The 27,365-nt window shown below is 46.8% G+C and overlaps 1 protein-coding gene across 1 annotated transcript in view; it reads right to left on the bottom strand.

The window, feature by feature from the left end:
* The window catches only part of KLB (klotho beta), a 32,371-nt gene extending 5,249 nt beyond the window's left edge, over nucleotides 1–27,122 (bottom strand). Inside the window, exons 1-3 of the mRNA XM_004608020.2 lie at nucleotides 26,298–27,122; nucleotides 4,456–4,966; nucleotides 2,698–2,966 (exon numbers count right to left, since the gene is read on the bottom strand). Coding sequence (XP_004608077.2) covers nucleotides 2,698–2,966; nucleotides 4,456–4,966; nucleotides 26,298–27,122 — 1,605 coding nt within the window. The remainder of the gene's footprint in view (nucleotides 1–2,697; nucleotides 2,967–4,455; nucleotides 4,967–26,297) is intronic.
* Between the last annotated feature and the right edge of the window lie 243 nt (nucleotides 27,123–27,365).

Raw genomic sequence — 27,365 nt, 5'->3', positions numbered from 1 at the left:
GCAGTGGAGGTGGGGAGGGGAGATGGGGGGGGGGGCACGCCCAGCAGGGCTGAGGGCTGACTCTTGGCTCTGCATTCGGGAAATACTCCTGGCTGGGCAGGGAACCTGGGTGAACATGCCCAACCAGGGTCGGGCCCCAGCTCCTCTCTGCCACCTTTGAGCCTTGAGGACAGAGCCCGTACCCGCCCACCGCTTTCTTTGGCACTTGGATCCTGATACAATGGGCTGTCAGATCCTCCCTGACACTCTCTTATTTCCCATGTTTTGTTTTTGTTTTGGAGTTTGCAGTTCCGAGCCTATGGACGCAGGGCCTTATACATGACAGCACGTGCTCTGCCACTGAGCCACAAATTTTTCTTTTCCTGCAATGTGTGTGTGTGTGTGTGTGTGTGTGTGTGTGTGTGAGTGTCTGTGTGATGCTGAGGATTAAACCCAGAGCCTCACACATGCAAGGCAACCCCTTGGTTGCTGGACACCCCGGGCCCCCTCCCAAAATTTCCTCCACCATTGGATCTGATGGTGTCTCACCCGCTGCCCTTCGACCCCCATCACAACTCTGATCTCCAGTTTCTAGTTCTGTCCCTTCTTTCATTTAAGTTTGGGGGCCTCCCACCTAGTGCTCAGGAGGCCTGGGGCCTACTAATGATCCTCGGCCAGGAGGATCTGAGAATGGGATGCTGCTTGGGCCCCCCAGTGCTGGGGACTCCTGGGCCAGTCCTGCGGTGCTTGTAGGAGTGGACGGTGGGGCTCCAGGCAGCACCTGGCAATATTTGGGGGACCATGCTCTGGAAATCAAACCTGTGACGGGTGCATTCCAGGCTGCAGCCTAACTGCTCTACTTTCTCCAGCCCGAGAGCTACTGCTTTAAACCCCAGGCTCGATCTCACTGTAGCGATAGAGCAGATGTGCTGGGAGGTACTAAGGACTCTGGGAAAGTGCTCAGTGAGCTCTGAGACAGGCAGTCTACCAACATAAGCAGCAGTGATGAGCTTAGTTCTCCTTGGAGGCAGTATTTGTCTCTTTAGCTCCAGAGTCTAAATTAAAACAGATAAGGACATTAAAAAAAATATCTTGGGGGCTGGACTCATAGCACAGTGGGTAAGGGCATTTGCCTTGCATGTGGCAGTACTGGGTTTAATTCCTGGCATTCCATATTGGTCCCCTGTGCACTACCAGAATTGATTTCTGAGTGCAGAGCCAGGAGTAATCCCTGAGCATCTCCAGGTGTGGCCCCCCTCCAAAAAAAAGACAAACTGTTTCTAAATATGTGACCAAGAGGAAGCAGAAATTCTGCACTGATTTTAACCTACTGGTTTTCCCCCATGTTTGAATGTAATGCACCTGGATAATGAACCTTTGGTAAACATTTTCCTAATTGTTTCCTTGTATGTCATCTTTCATAGCATAATTACCAGACCATATCCCTACCCACGTGCCATCTGCCAGCCAGTTATCTAGAACATTAAACCACGGCAACAGTGATCATGTCAGGACAAAGTTAAACCTGTACATAGCCCTTGACGTAAAATTCTCCTAGTTTGTGTGTCTAGTTTAGGGTTGTGGAACCTCAGAGCATCATGATATTGAAAGGGTGTTTTCTTGTTGTTTTGGGCCACCTTCAGCAGTGCTCAGGGGTTACTCCTAGCTCTGTATTCAGGGACCACTCCTGGTAAGCTCAGGGGGTCAAAGAGGCATGCCAGGTATAGAACCTGGGTTGACTATGTGTAAGGCAGGCGCCCTACCTGCTGTACTACTGCTCAGGCCCCAAAAGGGGTATTTTGATAAGTGTGTCTTGGGGGCCAGAGTGATAGTACAATGAGTAGGGCATTTGCTTTGCACATGGCCAATCCAGGTTTAATCCCTGGCATTCCCTTATTGTCCCCTGAGCACTGCCAAGAGTAATTTCTGAATGCAGAGCCAGGAATAATAACTGAGCATCAGTGGGTGACCCCAAAACAAAACCAAAAATTTTTTAAAAAGTTTATCTTGACTGGGCCAGAGTGATAGTAAACCATATATATATGTTGTGTTTGTGTATGTGTATAGTGTATGTTTGTTTATGTGTGTGTATATATATATGTATATACATATATATATACACACACACACACACATACACATACATGGGGGCTGGAGAGATAGCACAGCAGTTGGGCGTTTGCCCTAGACACAGCTGACCCGAGTTCAGTTCCTCCGCCCCTCTTGGAAAGCCCCGCAAGCTACCAAGAGTATCTCCCCTGCATGATAGAGCCTGGTAAGCTACCTGTGGCATCCTCGATATGCCAAAAACAGTAACAACAAGTCTCACAATGGAGACGTTACTGGTGCCCACTCTAGCAAATCGATGAGCAATGGGATGACAGTGATACAGTGATATATATATACACACACACAAAAAAAAAAGTGTGGGGTGGAGAGATGGCTCGAAGTGGTAGAACACATGTGTAGCATGTGTTCGGTCCTGGAAACTTGGCACCACACGGCTTACCTAGCACCCCTAGGTGGCCACTGAGCGCAGCCAGGCCCCAGCTCTGCAGTAGCAGCTCAGCACTGAACTGTCAGGCATGTCCCCAGGCCAGACTGTGGCAGACGCTGACAAGAGTGGGGCCGGTCTCCGCACCCCAGGTCCAGTAGGTGTACCCCCTTTTATTATTCTTACTATCCGTGCCTGTAGTTGATTTGTCAGTGGTCACTCACCTTAAGGACAGACTCAGTGACACCCCAGGAGAAGTCACAGGGAAACTGGCCTTGCACCGCCGGTGTGGACTCTTTCAAAGTAAAACCGTTATCTCGTATGATCTGTTTGTAGTAATGTGCCGAAGACTTGGGCTTCCTTTCTTTCTGCTCGCTATCGAAGTCCACGTAAAATAATCCCCGGCGAGTGGTGTAAGCGTCCTGCCATTCAAAGCCATCCAGAAGAGACCAGGCTGTGTAACCAAACACTTGTACTTTATCAAATCTTATTGCTGTGCGGAGAGAGGGGGGGAAAAGCAGAGATGTTTGGAGGGCTCGACGCCCCGACTTCACTGACACGCTGGGGGACAGCACATCCTGAAACTAACTAAATGTCTCTCATTTCCAAGCCCCTGTGTGAGAAAGGAGATAGTGAAAGTGGCTGTGGGAGACATAGTATAGCAGGTGGGGTGCTTGCCTTGCGTGTAGCTTACACAGGTTTGAGCCTCGGCACCTCGCATGGTCCCCTGGACCAGGCAGGAGTGATTCCTGAACCCAGAGCCAGGAATGAGCCCTGAGCACCGCTGGGAGTAATAATCCCAAAACCAAACCAAAAATATTCCTGAGACGGTTGGTGCAAATCTGTGTCATAAGGCATGGTCGTTTTCAGCCCTGGGGGACCAGTACAGATGTAGGCTCTTGACCAAGAGTTTCCCAGCCTGGCTTGGCTTGCTTTCCATTTCGGACAGACTCTCTTCTTAGAAGCAACCCTTCGGGGACAGCATGCAGACATGGGATGGGGGGAGAGGGGAGGAGTGCTGTGACATAAGGCTGTGCTGACCGGGCCGAGGGGCAGGCACTGGGCCCGCTCCGCTCGGCTCCTGAGCTCAGTCCTCTGGAGCTTGTGAACAGGGAAGGTAGGTGAACAGGATCTCCAGGAACTCACTGTGACTGCTATTCAGTACCTCCCAGGGGATGGTTTAAAAAGAGAAATGTGGGGCTGGAGCAATAGCACAGCAGGTAGGGTGTTTGCCTTGCATGCAGCCGACCCAGGTTCAATTCCTAGTATCCCATATGATCCCCGAGCACCGCCAGGAGTAATTCCTGAGTGGAGAGCCAGGAGTAACCCCTGAGCATCGCCGGGTGTGACCCAAAAAGGAAAAAAAAAGAAAGAAATGAGAGTGGCCAGGGTGATAGAACAGTGGGTAGGGCATTTGCCTTGCACACAGCTGACCTGGGTTCGATCCCCGGCACCCCATATGGTCTCCCAAGCTCACCAGGAGTGACCCCTGATTGCAGAGCCAGGAGTAAACCCTGAGCATATCTGGGTGTGACCCAGCCCCTTACCCAAATCACCCCCCCAAAAAAATAAAAAAATAAATGAGAGGGGCTGGAGAGATAGAAAATGGCTTTGGCATTTTCATGCACGCAAAAACTGACCACAGAGTTCAATTCCTGGCAACCGAGATGGTCCTCCAAGCCCCCAAACCCCACTGGGAGTGATCCCGGCACGGAGAGGAGTAAGACCTGAGCACAACTAAGTATAGCCTGATTCACAGGTCGCTTTAAATACTCATAAGATATTAAAAAAAATTTTTTTTAAATGAGGGCCCAGAAATAGTACAGCAGATAGGATGCTTGCCTTGCACTTGGCTGATCTGGGTTCAACCCCTGGCATCCCCTAGTAATTCCTGAGTGCAGAGTTAGGAGTGACCCCTAAGCATTGCTCAAATTCCAAAAATAATAATAATTTTTTTTACATGAACCAATAATTCAACCCACCTCGAAGAACCTGGTTGAGGAAATTCTTCATCATGTAGATGGCAGTGGTATCTTCTGTCTTCACATGACTGTCTGTGAACCAGCCGTTCTCAGCAATCAAGATTCGGGGGTTGTCATATTCCAGTTTGATCCAGTTCAGCACTTCCCGTAAATTGAGGGACACTACTTGCCCCATTTTTGCCATGGTGTTCTGGGGTTTGAAATTGTTGGGTCCAAAGGAAAAGGCAAAGAAGTCAGCTGTGCCCCTGATCTCGTTCTTCTCTGCGTTGGAGAAGTTGGGCAGAAGGGAGAGCAACTTCTTCTTCATGAGCTCGGGATAGTCGCCGTCCCCGTGGATGGGGCTGGCGAACCACCCGAGCACCGACGCCATGGACTGTTGGCATTTGAGGACGTCCATCGCATCTTCAGACCGATTTGGCTCAATCCAGTGGGAGCCCAGTGTGATGGATAACCAGCCCTTCTGTTGCGGGCGGAAATTTATGTGGTAGTTATGCCAGACTTTCGAATGAGCCTGATAAGAAGAAAGTGTCATTAATCCTTACCTTAGTGTCTTACGGAGAGTGTCATGCTAAGTGACATGGGTCAGAAAGAGAGGGACAGACATAGAATGACTTCACTCATTTGTGGAATATAAAATAACATAATATGAGACTAATACCCAAGGACAAGGGCCAGCAGGATTGCTCTGTGGTTGGAAGCCTGCCTCATGAGCTGGGAGAGAAGGCAGTTGGGGTGGAAAGGTGCCATTAAGTCAATGATGGTTGGAGGGATTGCTCAGGATGGGAGATGTGTGCTGAAAGTAGACTAAGGACCAAACATAATGGCCTCTCAGTATCTGTTGCAAACCATGATGCCCCAAAGTAGAGAGAGAGTAAGAAGGAAGGTGCCTGCCACTGAGGCAGAGAGTGGAGTGGGGTGGGGGTGGCAGGAGGGATGCTGGGGACGTTGGTGGTAGAAAATGTACATTGGTGGAAGGGTGAGTGTTCGGTCATTGTATGACTGAAACTCAATCATGAAAGCTTCGTAACTGTATCTCACGGTGATTCAATTAAAAAATAAAAGAGTTAAAAAAATCTTAAGTGTCCTTACCAGGGTTGTCACTTTACTGGTAGAAGACCTTTTTATGGACCACATTAACGAAGCATCTGGTTTTCAGGCCACACCTAGTGGTGCTCAGGGGTCACTCCCTGCAATGCTTGGCGGACCATGGAATGTCAGGGTTCAAATCAGGGCCGCCAGCACGCAAAGTTTCAGCCCTTCCAACTAAGCCCTTGGCCCCAAGGAAAACAATATTAAATGTATTTTTGGAGTAAAGAAATGGAATAAAAGGTTTTATTAAAACCCTGGCTCTCCTGGCTCTGCACAGCGGGTAGGGCATTTGCCTTGCACTCGGCCAACCTGGGTTCGATTCCTCCGTCCCTCTTGGAGAGCCCAGCAAGCTACCGAGACTATCCCGCCCGCATGGCAGAGCCTGGCAAGCTACCTGTGGCGTATTCGATATACCAAAAACAGTAACAACAAGTCTCACAATGGAGATGTTATTGGTGCCCACTCGAGCAAATTGATGAACCCCGGGACAACAGTACTACAGTGCATTTTCAACCCACTCCACTTAATGTGGAATTGTGCTTCCAGGAATGGGATGCCCCAGGGTTGGAGAGGGGAACAGGATGAATGTGGGATTGGAGAGACAGTACAGGGTTAATGTGCTTTGCCTTGTGTGTGGCTGACCCTGGAGATGTCCTTGGGTCCATAGGGTCCCCTGAGCGCAGAGAAGGAGTAAGCCCTGCAAATCCCTGGATATAGCCAAAACAAGCAAATAAACAAGCAAATAAACAAACCCTTGGGGCCAGAGAGATGAGACAGGGCTAAGGCACTTGCTTTGTAAGTGGCGACCCAGATTCAGCCCATGGCACCACACATGTTCCTCTGAGTGCCACCAGGAATGATCCCTGAGCACAGAGCTATGAGTAAGCCCTGAGCGTTGCTGGGTGTGCGACCCACACTCCCCCCAGAACAGGATGCTATAGTTAATGTTTCTCCTAGAGTTCACATTTGCAGCTGAACACGCTTAAGCAGAACCTCACGATCTGTTCCCAGTCTATCTCCCACACACATACTGAGCCAGTGCTGAGTGCCTGCCTTGCTCCCAGTCAGAGGCAAAAATAATCTTTTCTGGATTGTTTTGGGGCCACACCCAGAATAACAGGCACCTTCATGCTGGGGGTGGGGGTCACAGTACTGGGGTTCAAACCTGGGCTTCCTGCATGCAGAGCATGTGTTCCAGTCCCCTGAGCCATTGCCCCCATCACAGGTCATAACACTTGCCCTGGGAACATGAGACTGAGAAGTGTTGAACAGGAACATACCAGTTGCACAACATGGGGCATGATGAGAAAAGTCAAGAAAAACATAGAGCATCATTCATAGAAAGCCCCGAGTCGCAGGGGCTGGAGTGCCAGTACAGTACAGGGTGCTCGCCTTGCCCATGGCCAGGGTCCATCCCCGGGTTCCACCCCCAGCATCCTGTATGTTCCCCTGAGCCCACCAAGAGTGATTGCTGAGTACAGAGCCGGTTGTCGTCCCCAAAGGCCAGAGTCACCATTGGGGTGGCCCTGGTGGTCCCCAGCACTGCAGCCCCAAAAGCAGCACTATGTCCTCAGACTGGCATCCTATGTCAATTAAAAAGAGGAAAAAAATGCTTTCCGAACAATGATTCGAGGGGAAGGAGAAATTGAGAGTACAGGGATTAAGATGCTTGCGCATGTCCCGTAGCTGGCACCGCATATGGTCTACCAAGCCCCTTCCAGGGGTGATTTCTGAGCACAGAGCCAGGAGTGATCCTTGAGCACAGGGCCAAGAGCACTGCTGAATGTGATCCAATAACCCCGCCCATTTTTTTCCCCAAACAATAATCCTAAGGTTGGGTGGCAGCGCAGTGGTAGAGCATGACACGCCTAGCCTGTCTGAAGGGCCGGGTTCGCCCCCAGAATCAGCAGTAGATAGGGACTCTAGGCCAGTCGACAGTGCCCAAAGCCACTTCTTGGTCCCAACCATCCCCGCCCTGTCCTTAGCATCCAGACGATGCTGAAAGATTTGCCTCTTCACAGACCTCCCGGCTTGTCTCTCTGGATGCTCCTCCGGCAAGTGCACAAACACTGAATCTCTTTTTGTCTGTTTTTGGGCTACACCTGGTGGTGGTCCGGGCTTATCCCTGGGTCTGTACTCAGGGACTACTTCTGACAGGTGTAAGGGACCATCTGGTGCTGGCGGGGATGGAACCCGTGTTGGCCACGTCCTACCCACAGTGCTGTCACTCCGACCCCAAGTCCTGGCTGAACACACGGAGTCGGCTTTCAGCTCTCACCGTGAGCTTATGTTTTTGCTACTGGAGAATCCAGGTCGCCCACATGCGAAGCTTCTCTCCTCTTCAATTCCAGTGCCCTCCATTTCCCTCCCCTTCCATGCATTCCCCTCCCCTCCCCTCTCCTCTCCTTTTCTTTCGTGTGTTACCTGGGATTGACTCTGGGGCCTCACACATAGGAGGCAAATGCTCTACCACTGAGCTCCACCCCATCCCCAAACAGCTCTTACAGGGCCTTCAGTGTCTATATTTGTTTTTAATGATTCCAAGCACAGAACCCAGGTCTCATGCAGGCAAGGTAGGTGCTTTACACATGCTTTGCTGCTGCGTCACATCCCCACCCCTCGGTTTTTCTGGGACTGGAACCATAGTGGAAAAGCTTGAGAACAGCTCCCCTGCCCCCCTTCGTGTTTCAAAACAGAAACAATTGTGCATTGCTGAAATTCAAAGGGGGAAATTCTTTGCTTTAGTCTAATCAGCTGCTTAATCCCTTGGAGCCACAGATCTTTCTTCTTTAAAAGACTCAGCTCCTATCTTCAGGGCTATTGTGCACCTCCAGTGCATAAGTTGTAGAGCATTGAATATATACAAGACTCTGGGCATTGATTTACCAGCTACCTTGCAAGTGTGATACCATCAGACATTAAATGGATAGTGTGAGAGCTGGGGAGATAGTACAATGGGCAGGTAAGTACTCGCCTTGCACACCCCGGGTTTGATCCCTGGCATCCCATATGATACACTGAGCACAGAGGCAAGAGTGAGCCCTGAGCACCACTCAGTGTGACCCAAAAACAAGGAAAGGAAGGAGGGAAGGAAGGAAGGAAGGAAGGTAGGAGGGAAGGAAGGAAGGAAGGAAGGAGGGAAGGAGGGAAGGAGGGAAGGAAGGAAGGAAGGAAGGAAGGAAGGAAGGAAGGAAGGAAGGAAGGAAGGAAGGAAGGAAGGAAGGGAAGGAAAGAAGGGAAGGAAGGGAAGGAAGGAAGGAAGGAAGGAAGGAAGGAAGGAAGGAAGGAAGGAAGGAAGGAAGGAAGGAAGGAAGGAAGGGAAGAAGGGAAGGAAGGGAAGGAAGGAAGGAAGGAAAGAAGGAAGGAAGGAAGGAGGGAAGGAAGGAAGGAAGGAAGGAAGGAAGGAAGGAAGGAAGGAAGGAAGGAAGGAAGGAAGGAAGGAAGGAAGGAAGGATTGTAGTTTCTTTAAATGCATGGAGCTATTCCTAGTTGGAGTTAGGGCAGGGAATGTTTCTTTAAGATAGATGTTCTATCCAAGCCAAAGAGATGGCTCAAAGGACTGATGCAAGTTTTGCAAGTGATTCAATCCTCAGCACCACACAGCCCCCTGAGCACCAGTCCCAGTAACCCCTCAGCACCAATGGGTGTGGACCCCCAAACACCATACAATAGGTATTCTGTGACGTATTTCAGGGTTATCTGAAAGACCGCCTAAATACTTGGCTGCATCACCAGCATTTTCATGAGAAATAAGACAACACAGGAGAGGAGAGGCATTTATCTTGGCCACACCTTTCCTTGGAGTTTTCTGGAAAGAGAGGTCAGCATGTGCTGGTCAACCCCCAAGGTGACCTTCGCAGTCCCGGGGTCTCATTCCCCTCGGCTGCTGTTTGCACTGACTATCAAGGTATCTAGGGTTATCTGTGCGCACTCTGGCGGCAGGCCGGCCTCTTCATTCTCCGGGGACATGGCGGGGAGGCCCTGAGAGGCAGCCCTGATGCCCACAGCCAGGGCCGCCAGGACAGACTCTGCAGGGGCTGCAGTCCGGGTGAAACATCTACCTGAGCCCCGTGGCGAGAACCCGGTGGCCCAAGGAGGTCACCCGAGCCGAGCCATCCCACAGCCTTGCACAACAGGCTCTGGGTGCTTTTCCAAGGTCATCCTCTCTCCTGGACAAGGCCGTCCACCTTTGGAATGATTGATTGGAGGGAGCGTCAACCTTTGTTCTTTACATTCAGTAGTGTAGCGGGGGGAGCCAGCAGGTTTTGCTTTCCCAGCCAGCTCCGAGGGCGTGCTGGCAGCGAGACAGCCCTGTCCCGAGCTCCCCTTCCTGCCTCCCTCGGGCGGGAGCTGGCAGCTGTGCTCTGCGGGCCCTGGAATCCAGACTTGATGCCTCAGTGGTGGAAACCAAGAAGCTGCCTTGCCCATCTGGATGGTTTATTAATTTATTTATTTGGGATTGGGGGCCACACCCGGCTGCGCTCAGGTGCCATGGGTTGAACTTAATCTAACACAGCAAGCACCTTACCTACCCTGTGTCCCATCTCTCCAGCCCCAACTTGTGTATCTTTAGAAGCCCCCCTCCCCCCAAAAAAAAGGTGAGAGGGTAGGAAAATCTGACAGGGACACTCCGGGAAAGGATGCACTGAAAACAGATGGACGGACCTGGCCAGGCTTGTGTTGGTACTTGAGAAACCCCGTCACTTGTGGTATACTATACGGCCAATGCCCGGTATACCATACAGTCCCCTGAGCAGTGCCAGGAGTGATCCTTGAGCACAGAGCCAGGTGTATTAAGCCCTGAATATCACTGGGTGTGACAAAAAAAAGAGAGAGAGAGTAAAACTGAAAGCTTATTCTAAGACCCCACAATCACAGCAAATAGTTTTCATATTTTCTGGGTTTCCTGTCAATGTTTCCAAGTATCTTTCCCAGCAAAAATAATTTTTACTCTTTTCTGTTGTTGTTAATCTTTGGAATTATCTAAGCAATATTGCAGTTTCACTAATCTCATGAAATATTGTCCTCATCCTCTCTTTGTCTCTATCTCTCTCATTTTACGTTTTGGCCCACCCCAGCGATGCTCCGGAGTTACTCCTGACACACTCAGAAATCCCTCCTGGGGCTGGAGCAATCGCACAGCGGTTAGGGTGTTTGCCTTGCACGAGGCTGACCCGGGTTCGATCCCCAGCATCCCATCTGGTCCCCAGAGCACCGCCAGGAGTAATTCCTGAGATAAAACCCGAAGTAAGCCCTGTGCATCGCGGGGTGTGACCCAAAAAGAAAAAAAAAGATCCCTCCTGGTGGGGACTGAACCTGGTGTGCCCGCTGGCCAGCTAAGCGCCCTGCCCACTGTGCTCTCTCCCTAGTGCCCATCACCCTCTCTTCCAATAGTTCGCTTGTTTTCTTTTATCTCTTCTCTCCGGTCATTATCAAAGGGTTGCTTATGTCAAAGATCGAACCCAGGGCTTCCTATGCATATTCAGCCACCTGGACAATTTAGCCGGTCAAAGTGGCCTGCAATAATATCAGCCTCGGGCTGGCAGGAGCGCTCACAGGGCTCGGAGCACCCTGTGAATTCCCGGAGCGCGGGCTTCCATCCCAGGGCCGCGGAGCCCTAATGCTCTGTGGCTCCAACGGCCCTGCTGCAGGCCCAAACCAGGGACCACGCCCGCGCCCGCATGGCTGGGTTGGGTATCAGAGGGACTGGCCCGAGGCCCCCGGAGCACAGCTCGGGAGCAACCCACCCACAACAATTTCAGCCTAAGAACATTTTAGGCTTCAAAGCAACCTTTTGAAATCATGAAAACACTATCTTACTCTCTGCTCTTAGGAGAAAACTCAAATATTCACAAAGTTACTGCTCCTCTCCCGGCGCCCCCAGCCAGGGTCCAAGAAAATTTGGCTGAAGAAATAAATTATATTGGTAGGACATTAAAAAAGACAAATTTCTGGATTTGAAAGATCATACAGGAGGCAAGGCACCTGACTTGCATGCAGCCAAGCCTTATTCAGTCCTCAAAATGGCACAAGGGAGGCTGGAGCGATAGCACAGCGGGGTGGGCGTTTGCCTTGCACACGGCGGACCTGGGTTGGATTCCTCCGTCCCTCTCGGATTGCCCGGCAAGCTTCCAAAAGTATCCTGCCCACACGGCAGAGCCTGGCAACCTACCCGAGGCATATTTGATATGCCAAAAACATTAACAACAAGTCTCACAATGAAGACGTTACTGGTGCCCGCCGGAGCAAATCGATGAGCAACAGGGATGACAGTGCAAGAGTGCTACAGTGCTTACTCATCCTATTTTTTTAGGGGGGTTGTTGGGCCATACCCAGTGGTGTTCAGGGCTTATTCCTGACTCTGTGCTCAAGGATTACTACTGGCAGGGCTTGTGGAATCTTACATAGAGCTGGGGATTAAACCTGGGTCAGTTGTTAGCAAGACAACCCCCCGTTGGCTGTTTTTTTTTTTTTAAATCTTTTTGGCCTCCTTAACTCATCCTATTTTTAATAGTTCAGATTCACATTTTCTAAAGCTCAGTAACGGCCATATGAAAATTCACCTTAATGAATTTTCCCCAATTCCTTTTCAATTATTACATTTTCAAATTATTTTAACAAGTCACTAATTTGCCTTCTGATAACCTATGACCTCTAACAGGAAAGAGGACTACAGAAAAAAGCATAATAAAAATAATATGCAGGACGAGTGATAGTATAGCCAGGAAGGAGGGTATTTGCTTGCACACGCCGATCCATGACACCCAGTATGGACCCCCAAGTATGCCAAGAGTAATTCCTGAGCACAGAATCAGAAGTAACTTTTGAGTAACACCAGGTGTGACTCAAAAATCAAATAAATAAACAAAAAAGTATATACTTGGGTCTGAGCGATAGTACAGCGGTAGGATGTTTGCCTCGCACATAGCCCACTTGGGTTTGATCCCAGCATCCCATATGGTCCCCCAAGCACCACCAGGAGTAATTCCTGAGTGCAGAGCCAGGAGTAATCCCTGAACATCCCCGGGTATGACCCAAAAAGCCAAAAAAAATTATATACTTGGGGCTAGACAGATAGTAAAGTGGGTAGGATGCTTGGCTTAAACTTCGCCAAACCGGGTTTGATCTTTGACACCCTATGTGGTCTCCTGAATATCCCCTGAATACCTCCAGGAGTGATTCCTGAGCTCAGAGCTGGGAGTAAGCTCAGATTTTTGGTGTGGCCCAAAAGTCAAAACAAGCAAACAGAAAACCAAAGTATTTTCATATTTTAATAATAAGAATTGATAAGCAGAACTAAATGTAGTATAATTACAATTTTTATTAAAATGTAATTTATGTTTATATAGACACAGAAATACTTGACCACTGAACAACGGCAAGTGGTTGTTACTTCTGGGGTAGAGTTAGGGAGAGAGAAAATCTTTTTCTCTTTTGGGGGGTAGCACACCCTCTAAGCTCAGGGCTTACTTCTGGCTGTGCTTCAAAATCACAGTGGTGGGGTGGGGCTCGGGGTCCCGGTGTGGTACTGGGCCTGGAACCCGGTCAGCCTCTATGCAAGGTAAGTGCCCACTGTACTGCTGTACTTCTCTCCAGTCCTACCTTTTCATTTTCATTTTATTTATTTATTTTTGCTTTTTGAGTCACACCCAGCAATGCACAGGGGTGAGTCCTGGCTCTGCCCTCAGGAATTACTCCTGGTGGTGCTTAGCATATGGGATGCTGGGAATTGAACCCGGGTTGGCCGAGTGCAAGGCAAACGCCCTACCCGCTGTGCTATTGCTTTAGCCCCCACCCCACCTTTTTATTTTTATGTTTTTTCTGTATTGTTGAAATGGTTTTCAGTTTAGGTTCTTTTTATAATGAAAAAAGCTCAAGAAAAACAGTTCTTTTTCAGTGAGTTTCGTTGCCCCCTGAGTCCATTCTTCTCCAAAGGTCTAAAGAAAAAAAAAAACCTCAAAGGAAAAAACAGACTTTATCTTTAAGTTCAGTTGTTTTGTATTTCATTATATATTAAAGAATGTTTTTTTCATTACATATTAAAGAATGTTTTTTTTTAAATCCTTAATAATGTGTTGATGTTCAAAGGCAAAAGGAGGAGATCTGCAATTCCTACGTGATTAACATGAAAGTCCTTCCGATAGCGGTAAGCCCTGTCCTTTGCTTGAGACTTAGTCACATAATCTCTAGGCCAGATACCATGGTTGGAAGAACCACTCCACCAAATACTAACAGATCCTGGTTTTCTCCAGCCTCACATCTTTTCAAAAACATTCTCAGGTAATACCACTAGATCACCCTGGAACCACTTGAATCCCTTCGGAGGCCTTCTTTCTTGGGGAGTCAATTGGAGGGTTCTAGCATATTTTCAGTATTCCTGCAGCAACTGAACCATTTGTATCTAAGCACTGCACCATTTTTCTTTACCATTTTGTAATGCTGAGTTTTCTCAATGAGACTTTTTTTTTTCTTTTTGGGTCACACCTAGCGGTGCACAGGGGTTACTCCTGGCTCTGCACTCAGGAATTACTCCTGGCGGTGCTCAGGGGACCATATGGGATGTTGGGAATCGAACCTGGGTTGGCCGTGTGCAAGGCAAATGCCCTACCCACTGTGCTATCGCTCTAGCCCACAGTGAGACATTTTTATGACTTACTTAAAACTATAAAATGACTTACTTGAAGCTACAGGGGTAGGGCAAATGCTCATGCTTTGTATGCAGGAGGCCTGGTTTCTAGCCCCAGCACCGGTGGTCCCCAAAACACTGCCAGGAGTGGGGACCCCTGAGCACCAACCATGAGTAACCCCGGTGCATTATCAGGTGTGACCCCAGGGCAGCAGCAGAAAACTATTAAGTAATGTGAAATTCCTGTCTGTTCGTAGTTGCGTCATTGCCCTGTTTTCATTATGATGTTTTCTGATACCTACTTGGATCTAAGTTTCCGTGTATGAGAGTGTCCATACCAAATCAAGCTGTTTAAATATAACCCAGCATTATTCTCTGAACATTTATAATTACATTTATTTAAGCTCTTGTTAATCATTCACTGAAGCATAACTTTTTCTGCTTAATGGTTAGAAAAGGTAAATATTGCTCTTTGGAAGGTCTTCAAATACTGCTTATAGGCTACAGGTAGGTTTTCTACATGATTCTTTTTTATGTAACAATGATATTCTGGTATAGTAACTTTCTTTGGAAATTTTTATTAGCAAGTGTTTTTCATAATTTATTCAAAGTTAATTTAGATATATCTGAAAATGCTAACTTTAGGTTGTTTAATTATTACTTGTATAGTTTTCTAGAGGCATCTCAGCTCCTAAAAGAAATGAGTTTCTTTTTTTGTTTTTTCAATTTTTGGGTCACACCCAGCGATGCACAGAGGTTACTCCTGGCTCTGCACTCAGGAATTACTTCTGGCAGTGCTCGGGGGACCATAATGGGATGCTGGGAATTGAACTTGGGTCAGCCTCATGCAAGGCAAACGCCCTACCAGCTGTACTATCACTCCATCCCCAGAAATGAGTTTTGATTATAATGTAGGTGCTATGCATTAGCTAATTAAATAAAGAATAATGTTAACATACATTTTAATTTTAGATGAGATTACTAGGGACATACATTTAATGGGACACTTAAGTTTTGAACTAATATTAAAATCATAGGGGCTATTTTAAAAAAATATTCAAAGAGCCAGAGAGATAGCACAGTGGGTAAGGCGCTTGCCTAGCATGCAGCTAACCTGGGTTCAATCCCCAGCACCACAAATGGTCCTCTGAGCCCCTCTAGGAATGATCCTTGAGCACAGAGCCAGGGGTAAACCCTGAGCAACGCCAGGTATGGCCCAAAACAAACAAAATAAAACAAAACAAAAGGGATATTGTATAAATCAGGAGATAAATTGTTCAGACATTCCCCTGAGCGGAGAGCGTCAATGCAGTTTCCCACATTTGGGGAAATCGCAGGGTCAGCACCGCCGAGTGCAGTGGATAAGCCCCGCCCTGGGAGGCCCCCTCAAGATCGGGGTCTCTCCTCTGCCAGGTAACTATGTTCAGACATTTTGATGGACAAATAAAGAAGCACACAGATTGTTTCTGTCCTTAAATACAGCACATGGATAGTTCTATCCATATGTGTATAGGTTTCACCTCTCCACATTAAAAAAAAAGTTCTCTTTTATGTAGGATATAAAGAAAAATAGTAAGGGAGCAACAATTGGCAAAGGCATCAAAACTGGAGGTTTTGTCTATAGAAATGAGTTACCTGTCAGTGGGTGGCAAATGCTACCTGTTCTACCATTGTTCTGGCACCATATGTGTTCTTTTTCTTTTTTTTAAATTTTTTTTTATTTTTTGCTTTTTGGGTCACACCCGGCGATGCTCAGGGGTTACTCCTGGTTTTGCACTCAAGAATTACTCCTGGCGGTTCTCGGGGGACCATATGGGACGCTGGGGATCGAACCCGGGTCGGCCATGTGCAAGGCAAACGCCCTACCCGCTGTGCTATTGCTCCAGCCCCCAAATGTGTTCTTTTTAAACCTTCATTTTTCTGTCCATCAATGACCAAAAAAATATGCAGATAGCTAATCTTGTGTGTGTGAAACAATTTAGCAAAAGTTAATTTTGTCATCTTATGCTCTTGCAAACCAAATTGAAAAAATGAGTTTTTTTAATCCTTTTTTTTTTATGAAAAAACTATTCATTGAGATCATTCTTGAAGATATCTCTCAAACCAAATAAAGCTAAAGAAGGCTCTTGCTGGCATTTCCATTTATAAATATTGCTCTTACAGTCTTCTAGATCTAGGTGGTGGGTTGGGTAGAAATTCACTGATGACATTTGATCTGTTTTCAGGGGTCTGTGCAATACTGCAGGCTTCTTGCCTGAGAAAGCTGTTGCAACAGTCCATTGGCAGAGAAGACACAGCTCCGAGTCCTGGGATGATGGCTCTTTCACACTGTTTTTACCATTTTCACACTTAATTTTGGTTAAGAACGTCAACAGTGGGCCATGACGTGACTGAGCCATAGAAGACCTGCCTTGTGTGTGTGAAGACTGAGGCTCCAGCCCTAGCAGCTGCACTTAAAATAGAAAAACATTATTTTTTTGTCTATAGAATCTTTAACAAGCACACTATATATCCAGGTGATGGTTTTCTTTTTTCTTTTTTCAATGAAATATAAAACATGGATCGGAGCAGTAGTGCAGCGGATAGGGCACTTGCCTTGCATGTGGTCAACCTGGGTTCCATCCCCGACAACCTATGTTGTATTTTATATATTTGTATATCAAATATTTGATATTTGTATACAGGACCTGTATACACCTCTGAGTACACAAAGCCAGGAGCCATTTCAGAGCACCCCAAATTGGGACCAACCTCCCAAATAAAATGTTACCTTACAAGTCAAGTAAGTAAGTAATTACTCTGTACTGTGCAAGCTGAGTATTTGTATACTCAGTACTCCCCTTAGTACTGCCAGGAGTAATTTCTGAGTGCAGAGCCAGGAATAAGTCTGAGCATCGCTAGATGTGGCCCCCAAGCCTTATGTAAAATTCTGAGGGCCAGAGCAATTACTTCGTGAGCTGCTTCCCTTGGAAAGGTCCAGCTTCCATCCCTGGCACCGCTTGGTCTCCCAAGCACAGAGGGGGAAGGAGGCCAGGCCTGCTGGTGTGGCCCAGAAGCTAATATGTGTGCATAGGTGAAATTCTCTCTAGCCTCTTACTTTTATGCTCCTTTTAATTATGGAAATAATCATCACTTAAAAATAGGAGACTACAACTGACCCCTTAAGAACATATCACTCAAAACGAACAAACAACACGTCTCATGAGCCATCAGCATTCCACAGTTTCAAGATGGACTTGTAAGGTAACATTTTATTTGGGGGGTTGGTCCCTATTTGGGGTGCTCTGAAATGGCTCCTGGCTTTGTGTACTCAGGGGTGTATACAGCACTGGGGACCAAACCAGGTTGGTTGCTTGCAAGATAAGTGCCTTAACCCCTGCACTATTTGTCCAGTTCCTTAAGGTAACACTTTTTTTTTTGTCTTTTGGGTCACACCTGGTGAAGCACAGCGGTCACTCCTGTCTCTGCACTCAGGAACCACCCCTGGGCATGCTCAGGGGACCATATGGAATGCTGGGAATCGAACCTGGTCAGCCGAGTACAAGGCAAATGCCCTACCCATGATGCTATCGCTCCAGCTCCACATAACACTTTTTTTTGTTTATTTAGTTTTGATTTGGGGTCACACCAAGTAGTACTCATGACTGTGCTCAAGGATCACTCCTGGTGGGGCCCAGGGGATCATATGGGGTGTTTGGGGAAGCCTGTTTGTATAAAATTCACTTTTTCCCCCCTTGTTTTTTGAGCCATACCTGACAGTGCTCAGGACTCACTGCTGGCAGGCCCGGGGGATCATCTGGAGTGCTAGGGATTGAACCTGGGTCAGCCACATGCAAGGCAAAGGCCCTGCCACTGAGCTACATCCCTGACTACTCAGTCACAGGTGAAAATCCTTTATCAAACAAAGTGGATCTTCCTTAAAGAGAAAATAGCTGATGGAATTATTTCTGCAAATGAACATACATTTAACCTTCTGTGAGCGTCTGACAGAAAGAGAAGTGCTAAGTCAGGGTTCCTCAGAGGTGGAAAAATAGAGAAGCAGTAGAGCTGAGGTCCACGTCCAGGAATAGTTGTTGAGACCTTGATTTTGTGTTGGTTTCCCAACACTGCTTGTCCTGAAAGCCTCTTCTACACTATGGAGCAACCTCTTGAATCCCTGAGGAATTTAAAACTATTTCATCACTGGTCTACAGAAAGAGCATATCTTTTCTTCTGTGGAAAATAGTATTGTAGGGTTATTCAAGATAGTATTGTAAGGTTTATTTTAAACAAATTTATGGTATTTAGAAATAAAGTGCACTGTTTCAGTGTAAAAGAATATTTGCATTTTCCCATTTAAAGTATTATAGTATTTGAATCATTTTATATTATATGGAAAAGCACTTATGACCTTCTTTTTGTTTGGTTTTATTTGGGGGGGGGCACACCTGCCTCTGCTTAGGGCTTACTCCTGGCTCTGTACTCAGGGATCGCTCCTAGCACGCTTGAGGGACCACATGGGTTTTCAGGGATTGAACCTGGGTGAACTGTGTGCAGGGCAAGTGTCCTACATGCTGTACTAACTTTCCAACCCCTATGACCTATTTTTTTCTTTGCTTTTTAGGTCACACCCGGCGATACACAGGGGTTACTCCCGGCTTTGCACTCAGGAATTAACTCATGGCAGTGCTCAGGGGACCATAATGCGATGCTGGGAATTGAACCTGGGTCGGCCGCATGTAAGGCAAACGCCCTACCTGCTGTGCTATTGCTCCACCTCCCCCTATGACCTATTTTTAAGTGACACACTGGGTTAGTTGTTAGGGCTAAATGTGAACACGCAGAATGAAGTTTACATACTCAGTGAAGCCTGCTAAGCCTGATACATCTTCCTTCCCCTTTTTTTGTGGGGCAGGTGTTGGGGGAAGCCACACCTGGCAGTGCTCCAGGGTTTAATCCTGTCACTTTGCTCATCAAACACTCCTGACAGGCTTGGGGGTTCCATATGGGTGCCAGGTAAGCACCCTCTCCACAGTACTATTGCTCGGGCCCTACCTCTTTTTGAATAGGACGTGACATGGGGTGAAACAAAGATGACAATGTTAGTTTTGGATTTAAGTTTTTGATCACACCCAGCAGCACTCAGCATTTACTACCGGTTCTGAATTCAGGTAACACTCCTGGCAGTGCTCAGGAGACCACATAGGGTGCTGCGGATTGAGCCTGAGTCGGCTGCATGTAAGGGAAGCACCCTACCCACTGTACTAGCTCTCCAGCCTTCCGGCAGGATCTAAAGGACAAAGGTTCTTAACTGGTTGGTAGAGACTGGGAGTACTGCCGACCATCCTACAGTGCACAGGCAAGGTCTCCTTGCCCCTTCCTTCCCTCACAGTGTCCAAGAAAGGATTATATGCCCCCCAAATGTCAGTAGCGCCAAGGGCAGGAAATCCTGGTGCTTCATAGATGGGCACACAGTTCCTGTCTCTGAGGGATAATATTCTGGACTCATGACGTGATCAGAACCATGACGGAGAGTGGGGAGGCAGCGAGCAGTAGAGAGCTTGCCTAGCACATGTAAGGTCTTGGATTCCCAACACCGTCAAGAAAGGAAGCCAGAACAGTGATGGAAGCTGGCAGTATTTAATGCAGAAATGAATAAGTGTTCCAGGAGCGAATTCACCTCCCTCAACTTTTTTTTTTTTTTTTTTGCTTTTTGGGTCACACCCAGCGATGCTCAGGGGTTACTCCTGGCTCTGCACTCAGGAATTACTCCTGGCGGTGCTTGGGGGACCATATGGGATGCCGGGGATCGAACCCGGGTCGGCCGTGTGCAAGGCAAACGCCCTCCCCGCTGTGCTATCGCTCCGGCCCCACCTCCCTCAACTTTTGTGCCTGTTTCCTCAGAGTCTCTCAAATGTTCTTCAGGAGTGGGGGGTGGCAAGTCCCTGTGTTTAAGTTGTGATGAATGTGTTTCTATTGATTTGGAAACAGGCAGCATTTCTGCCCTGACAAGTGTGAGGCCTTGAGGCCCTGCTCCTCTAGCGGGAGGGCAGAGGTCTTCACTATTGAAAACAGCGGCAGGGATCTCCCCTCCCCTCAGCAGAGCATTTGACTTCCACGCACAAGAAGAAATGAGTTGAGAGGCTGAGATAAAGGTCCTTTTCACCCAGCCCCTCTGTTTCTGTCTGTTGGTTGTGGAGCTAGACAATGGGTCATTTTTGAAATTTTTTTGTTTGGTTTTTGGGTCACACCCGGCGATGCACAGGGGTTACTCCTGGCTCTGCACTCAGGAATTACTCCTGGCGGTGCTCAGGGGACCATATGGGATGCTGGGAATTGAACCCGGGTTGCCTGCATGCAAGGCAAATGCCCTACCCGCTGTGCTATCGCTCCAGCCCACAACAGGTCATTTTTGTGGGAGCCAACTTGAACTCAGTTTCTATCACCTGCAACTCAGAGTTCTGACTCAAACACTGCATGGCTACAGGTGACTTGATAGGAATTAGGGGACAGAGAGATGGGATAGGAGGGAGGCCCTTGGCTTGCACACAGCCAACCTCAGCATCTCATAGGGTCCCTGACCCTGCCAGAAGTGATCCCTGACCACAGAGCCAGGATTAAGCCCTGAGCACTGCCAGGTGTGTGTCCCCCCACCGGAAATAAAAAGAACTAGTTACAATGCACTGGCTTATGAATATGGCACCTGATACTGGTTCTTGAATGGAAAGGCTTGAAAAAGAAAGGCTGCAGGGCTTAACCATCCAACCAGGTACTCGGTTTGTACCTGATATGATAGAGGCTGGAAAATAAAGGCACATGGAACATGGCTCCTTTCCCCTCCCACTGAGACCAGCTGGGAAGGCAGACAAGTACCAGAGGGGGCGAGTGTTACGGTGCAAGTGGACTGTATTGGGGGGAAGATCACAAGGGGGGCGCTAACCCGCCTCAAGGGGCAGGGGTAGCTCTGAGGGGGTGCTCACTTACACCGAGTCGTGGAAGGTGGGGAGTGGGTGGGCAGGGTGTTAGAGAATGAACGCTCATTGAAGAGGGCACAGTGGAAGCTGAGCGGAAGGCATGACAAAATAAGCCAGACACTGCCAGGAAGGGCCTGCAGGCCAGTGTGTGGGGTCCAGGATGCCAAGAAAGGGCGTGGGCGAGTGGTCACGAAAGGAGGGGGGGAAGGTGGAGATCTGGTTTCTTCAAGGTTCGATTGACAGGTCAGGACTCCATCCCCAAATCTTTGGGAACCCACTTACCAACTTCTCTGCAAGGAGGGGAAGTGACACATGACCTCTTAGAAATAATCACTCTCAGTAAAATGGGATCTAATAAAAGGTACCAGATAGATGCTGGCAAAGGTGATATTTAGGGGTGGGGCTTGCCGTGCACATGGCTGACCTGGGTTCGATCCCTGATATCCCATATGATCCCTCAAGCACCGCCAGGAGTGATCTGAGTGCAGAGCCAGGAATAACTCCTGAACACTGCCAGGTATGGCCCTCCCAAGTGTCCCCTCCCCAATCCCGCCCACCAAATGACAGAAAATATTTGAAGTGATGGTCACCGTGGTAAGGTCAAAAATTGCAGAGGGGACCATTCATTAGGGTCTGGGATTATGGCAAAATTTCCCCAGTGGCTTAGATTTGCCTTCTGGTTATTAAAGGTGCAATAAAGTGGCGTCTAAATTCCAGGTCAGTGTCAGAACAGGCTGCACCATTCAGGTTTCTGCCATGCCAGGACATTTCAGATGGAGGAATTTTTTAAAGATTAATCTGGGGCTGGAGAGAGGATCCAGCATGTAAAGCACTTGCCTTGCATGCAGCCAGCCCCAGTTTGATACCCAGCACCACACAGGAGTTCCTGAACCCCACCAGGAGTGATCCCCTGAGCACAGAACTAGGAGTAAGACCTGAGTACTGTTGGGTGTGGTTCCACTTCGCCTTCCAAAAAGATCCTCCCAGAACTAAAAAGATCACAACAGCTCCTATGAAATTTTGTCAGTATCTGGGGATGGGAGAAGAAAATAGTCTCTGGCCACCTATAAGTTCAGTTTCAGTTTAGCTTAGGGTATTTTTTTTTCTTTTTGGGCCACACCCTGATTTTTCAGGGGTTACTCCTGCCTCTGCAGTCAGGAATTACACCTGGAGTGCTTGGGCGACCACAGGGAATGCTGGGGATTGAAGCCAGGTTGCAAGGCAAGAGACTAACTTTCTGTACTACAGCTTCATGCCTTCTCCCCCCACACCGTCTCATGAACTTTTGTTTTTATATTAGACTTTCAAAAACATTTAGACATATGTTCTTGGACCGAAGATGAATCCTGAGATTGCTGCTTCTTGGTCAAGAAGCAGCCCAATGAGGAGAGAAGCCTTGATTGCAACATACAAGAATCATATGACTGTTTCCCATGTTAACAGAAGACAGAGGGGCACTTGGGGAAAATGAGATCCCCCTGGGTTCCCAGGCACGCAAGGTTTCTCTCTGGGGCTTCCAGCCCCTGGGTGATGGAGCAGGTTCCATTTCCTGACTGATTTCATGAGACCCTTTACATTCCTGAGTTAGGGGAGTGATTCCAAAATTTTAAAGAGATAGAAATTATGTGGAAAACATAACTTGAAAATACCATCCCTCCATTTCAAACAGCGACATCTGTCTCACCTTCAGAATTCTTACTCTGCGGGCCAGAGTGGTAGTACAGCAGGTAGGGTGATTGTCTTGCACACCGGGGAGCTGGGTTCAATTCCTGGCACCCTCTATGGTTCCCCGAGCCCACCAAGAATGATCCCTGAGTGCAAAGCCAGGAGCAAGCCCTAAGTGCAGCCAATATGCCCCCCAACAAAATAAAACAAAACCCAATCAAACCAGAGCACTTCCTTTGGGTGATGGGCAGAATCTACCTCAATCTGCAGGCAATGCATCTAAAAACACTTTTTTGTTTCTTGTTTTTTGGGGTCACACCTGACTTTGCTCAGGACTTACTCTGGTTCTTTGTTCAGGGATCACTCTTGGAGGGATGCAGAGAACCATATGGGGTGCTGGGGATTGAATACAGGTTGGACGTGTGCAAAGCAAGTGCCCCTACCCGCTGTACTATCTCTCTGGTCCCTGGAAACAGAACTTTCTATGCTATTCAGGAGCAATATCTACTTGGTAGAACTTTCTTCTGTTTGTGTTTATCAGGAGAAAGTTATTTAAAAAATATACTTGTACCAGGTGGGGGGAGGGGTACTGGGGACATCGGTGGTGGAAAATGTACCCTGGTGGAGGGATGGGTGTTTGATCATTGTATGACTGAAACTCAAACATCAAAGTTTTGTAACTGTAGCTCATGGTGATTCAATTAAAAAATTCAAAAATATATAATTGTATCGATTTGTCCTTGGTTCACAATGTTATATACTTTTTGGTCACCTATGACTCTTTGTAAGATAACCACTTTTTTGGTTTACTTGTTTTTTTTTTTCTTTTTGGGTCATACCTGGCGATGCTCAGGGGTTACTCCGGGCTCTGCACTCAGGAATCACTCCTGGTGGTGCTCTTCGGTCTATATGTGATGCCGGGGATTGAGCCTGGGTCAGCCACATGCAAGGCAAATGCCCTACCTGCTGTACTATCACTCCGGCCTTGGTGTGTGTGTGTGTGTGTGTGTGTGTGTGTGTGTGTGTGTGTGTATGTGTGTATGTGTGTGTGTTTCTACGTTTGTTTGGTTTTTTTGTTTTGTTTTTTTGCCACACTCAGCTGTGCTCAGGGCTTTCTCCTGGTTCAGTGTCAGCAATCAATCCTGGCAGGGTTCAGGGAACCTTATGGGATCCACCTCCATGGGCCAATTACAAGGTAAATGCCCTATCCACTGTACCATTGCTCTGGCCCCATATTTTGGTTTTTGGCCCAGCCCTGACTGTGCTCAGAGCTTACTCCTGACCCTGTACTCAGGGAATCATTCCTGGTGGTGTTTGAGGGACCATATGTGTTGTGAAGGATTGGCCCAAAGTTAGCCATATGCAAGGCAAGTGCTTTGACTCTTGTCCTATCTCTCTCATCCCTGGGTAAACCAGGTTTTAAGGACTTAAGTTAACTACCAGAATATTTTTATGAATGTTCTCATTATTAACATCATTTATTTGGCAACCAAAAGATTTCACTTTTCATTCGTTGATACAATTTAGACACAGATTTTTTTTTTCCTTTTTCAGGTTACACCCAGTGATGCAGGGGTTACTCCTGGCTCTGCATGCAGGAATTACTCCTGGTGGTGTTTGGGGGACCATAGGGGATGCTGGGCATTGAACCCAGGTTGGCTGTGTGCAAGGCAAAAGTCCTATGCGCTGTACTATCGCTTCAGCCCCTCTCTGATACCATTTGATGTTTCTAAATTTATATGAGTGTGTTGTATTTAAAGTTAAATTAGCCAGATAAAATAAAATTTAATTGATATATGCATAATCTTCAGACATAATAGCTATGAGTTTTCTTCCCATTAAAGCCTTTCTTGTTTTGCCAAGTCACAATATCATATTAGTAATATGTCCATAATATAATTATGTTCAAAGATATATAAGTGACCTGGTAATCATAATGCAATTTGTTTTACTGCAAAGCAGATGTGATTGAAACCATAGTACAATGCACATTACATTGTATAATGTGTTATACATGTACAATGTTCAATAATCTAGAGAGTTTAAAAAGAGAAGAGGCATTAAGAGATATTTTTCTGTTTCTTTTTTCCTTTTGGTTTTTAGGCCACACCTGGTGGTGCTCAGGATTTCTTCCTGGCTCTGTGGTCAGGGGTCTCTCCTGACAGTGATAGCTGTGAGGCTGGGGATCCAACCTGGGTAGAATGTGTACAAGGCAAGTGCCTTACCCCCATACTCTCTCCAGACCAGGAGATATTTTTCTATATGCAATTAGACATAGAGTAATTTTATGTTGTATACTTTTAAAAATGCCCATGAATTTAACATTTTTTTAATGTTCACTTTTCTAAATAAAAATCTAATTACTTGAGGATAAGGAAAACCAAATGACCACCTCTAACACATGATGACATTAGTAAAGTTTTTTCATCTTCAAAATATAAGTATACAAAGTAATTTTTTCTAAGTATACTACCTGATTCTTCACAGTAACCTGATTCTAGAGAATAGCCAACATGTCAGGCAAAATCTTTTGAGAATGTTTGCAAGGTTGCCTTTAAAAAGTCTTTTCAAAGAAGACACTTATTCTTTATTATACAAAGTCATTTATAAATCCCATGTTCAAATAGCTACAGTTTTGTCTCAAACGTGAAGTAAGTTATTTAATCTCACTGATCTTCGGGCTCATCTTTAACACTGGGATAAGAGTTGGACATAGTTCATAAGGTTATCATGAGGGTTACATATGATAATGCACATTAAATGCTCAGGCTAGCCGGTGGTGCAGAATTAGGAGCTCAATGAATATTATTAGCTCTTATTTGCTATTTTTCACTATTATCTCAATAACTTGTCATTTCCAACATAAACTCTTACTTTTGAGATAGACTTTTAATGGAGCATATTCTTTCCAGGTTTTATTATATAGTCTAATTTTAGCTCTTAAACAGCCTTATTTGCTCTCCCATGTAACACAAACAAACCCAATGGGTGAACTTTAGTTATTTCAATTTCTGTACTTAATATGTGTCAGCTAACATTTGTCTAGCTTATTATATCATGAAAAATAGCAACAGAAACAAAAGCAAACAAAACCAAGAATAGCAATAGTAACAATATTTTAAGTGACTATGCCTTAAGTACAATTCTGAAATAGTTGCATGTTATCGGAAAAGGGTCAACAATCAAATTCATAAGGAACTACTTTCCCACAGATTGAAAGTAAAATCATATACTCTTGCTCTAACTTACAGTTGGCTTAAAAATTGTCTCAAAGTGCACATTTTGGGAACACTGACTGGATACTGTCATAATTTCTTAGAAAACAGAATCCAGATTACTTTCAATATGAAAGCTGAGGCTAGCACTGAAGAATCAGGCTAGGCTAAGCTGAGGACCCTATTATTTAATATTAATAAAGAATTATTTCAGCAGAAGACAAGGGTGTGTGTATGCACATGTGTGAACTCCTTATATTCTGAAACTACAACATTAATCTCACTGTACAGTACCTTGATCAAGTTGTGTCCCACAGTGTAGACAGCTGCTAAATTCCCCTTCTCTCCAGGGGCGTGCGCCCCTGTCCCATATCCATGCCAGGCAACTAGGTATGGGTTGTGAATTGTAATCCAGTACTTGACACGGTCCCCGAACATCTGGAAACAGTATGTGGCATAGTCATTGAAGATATCAATCAAGGTTTCATTTTTCCACCCCCCATATTTTTCTTGTAGCACCAAAGGCAAATCCCAATGGTACAAAGTCACTATAGGTTCAATGCGTCTAAGGACAAGAGCGTCCAGAAGTGAATTATAATACTGGAGACCTTTCACGTTGGCGTCGGCTGCTATTCCATTGGGGAACAGTCTTGGCCAGGAAATTGAAAACTGATAGAAAGAAACGCCAATAAAATCCAGGGCTGACAAATCTTTTTCCAGAAGGTGGTAGCTGTCACTGGAGCTATTCTGGCTGTGAACATCTTTCAGGTGCGTCTGGATGAAATGGTCCCATATCGACGGTCCTTTCCCATCTGCCGTCCAGGTGCCTTCCACTTGAAATGCTCCAGTCCCCACACCCCAAAAAAAGTTTTTAGGAAAAGTGTCATAGACAAACAGTTGACTTTCATTTACTGGGCTAAGATGAGGATCTTTAGCCCAGATGGCTCTTCCGTCTCCAGAGAATCCAATAACAGCCCTCAGGAGCATAAAGGCTGACAGGATGACAGATCCGTGCCGTCCGCGGGTGGACATTGTTTTCCTATAACGTGCGCTGCCCGCATCAGGGCTGAGGAGAATCCATTCATTCCCTGGAGATTCTGCTGCACAGCCTGGCTTCATTTGCCACTGACTGCTGCACCGTCTTATCAACGCTCCGGTAAAAGCTGGTGATTGTAAAGCTCTGTCAATGATTAGCCTGCACTGTGAGGTTCAGGATAGCTCGGGGAGAGCAACGTAATCTGAGGGAGGTGGCGCTCAGAGTCACCCGCACGGTTTGCTCTCTCTCCCGACGGGAGAAGCAGAATGGAAACGCATCAGCGACAACCGTTTTAAGTATGTTACCAAAACGTGCATAAACAATGA

This window comes from Sorex araneus, chromosome 5 (genome assembly GCF_027595985.1).
Source record: "Sorex araneus isolate mSorAra2 chromosome 5, mSorAra2.pri, whole genome shotgun sequence".
NCBI classification, from domain to species: domain Eukaryota; kingdom Metazoa; phylum Chordata; class Mammalia; order Eulipotyphla; family Soricidae; genus Sorex; species Sorex araneus.
The sequence above is the reverse complement of the archived record's forward strand: the minus strand, read 5'-3'. Positions and strand labels throughout refer to the sequence as shown.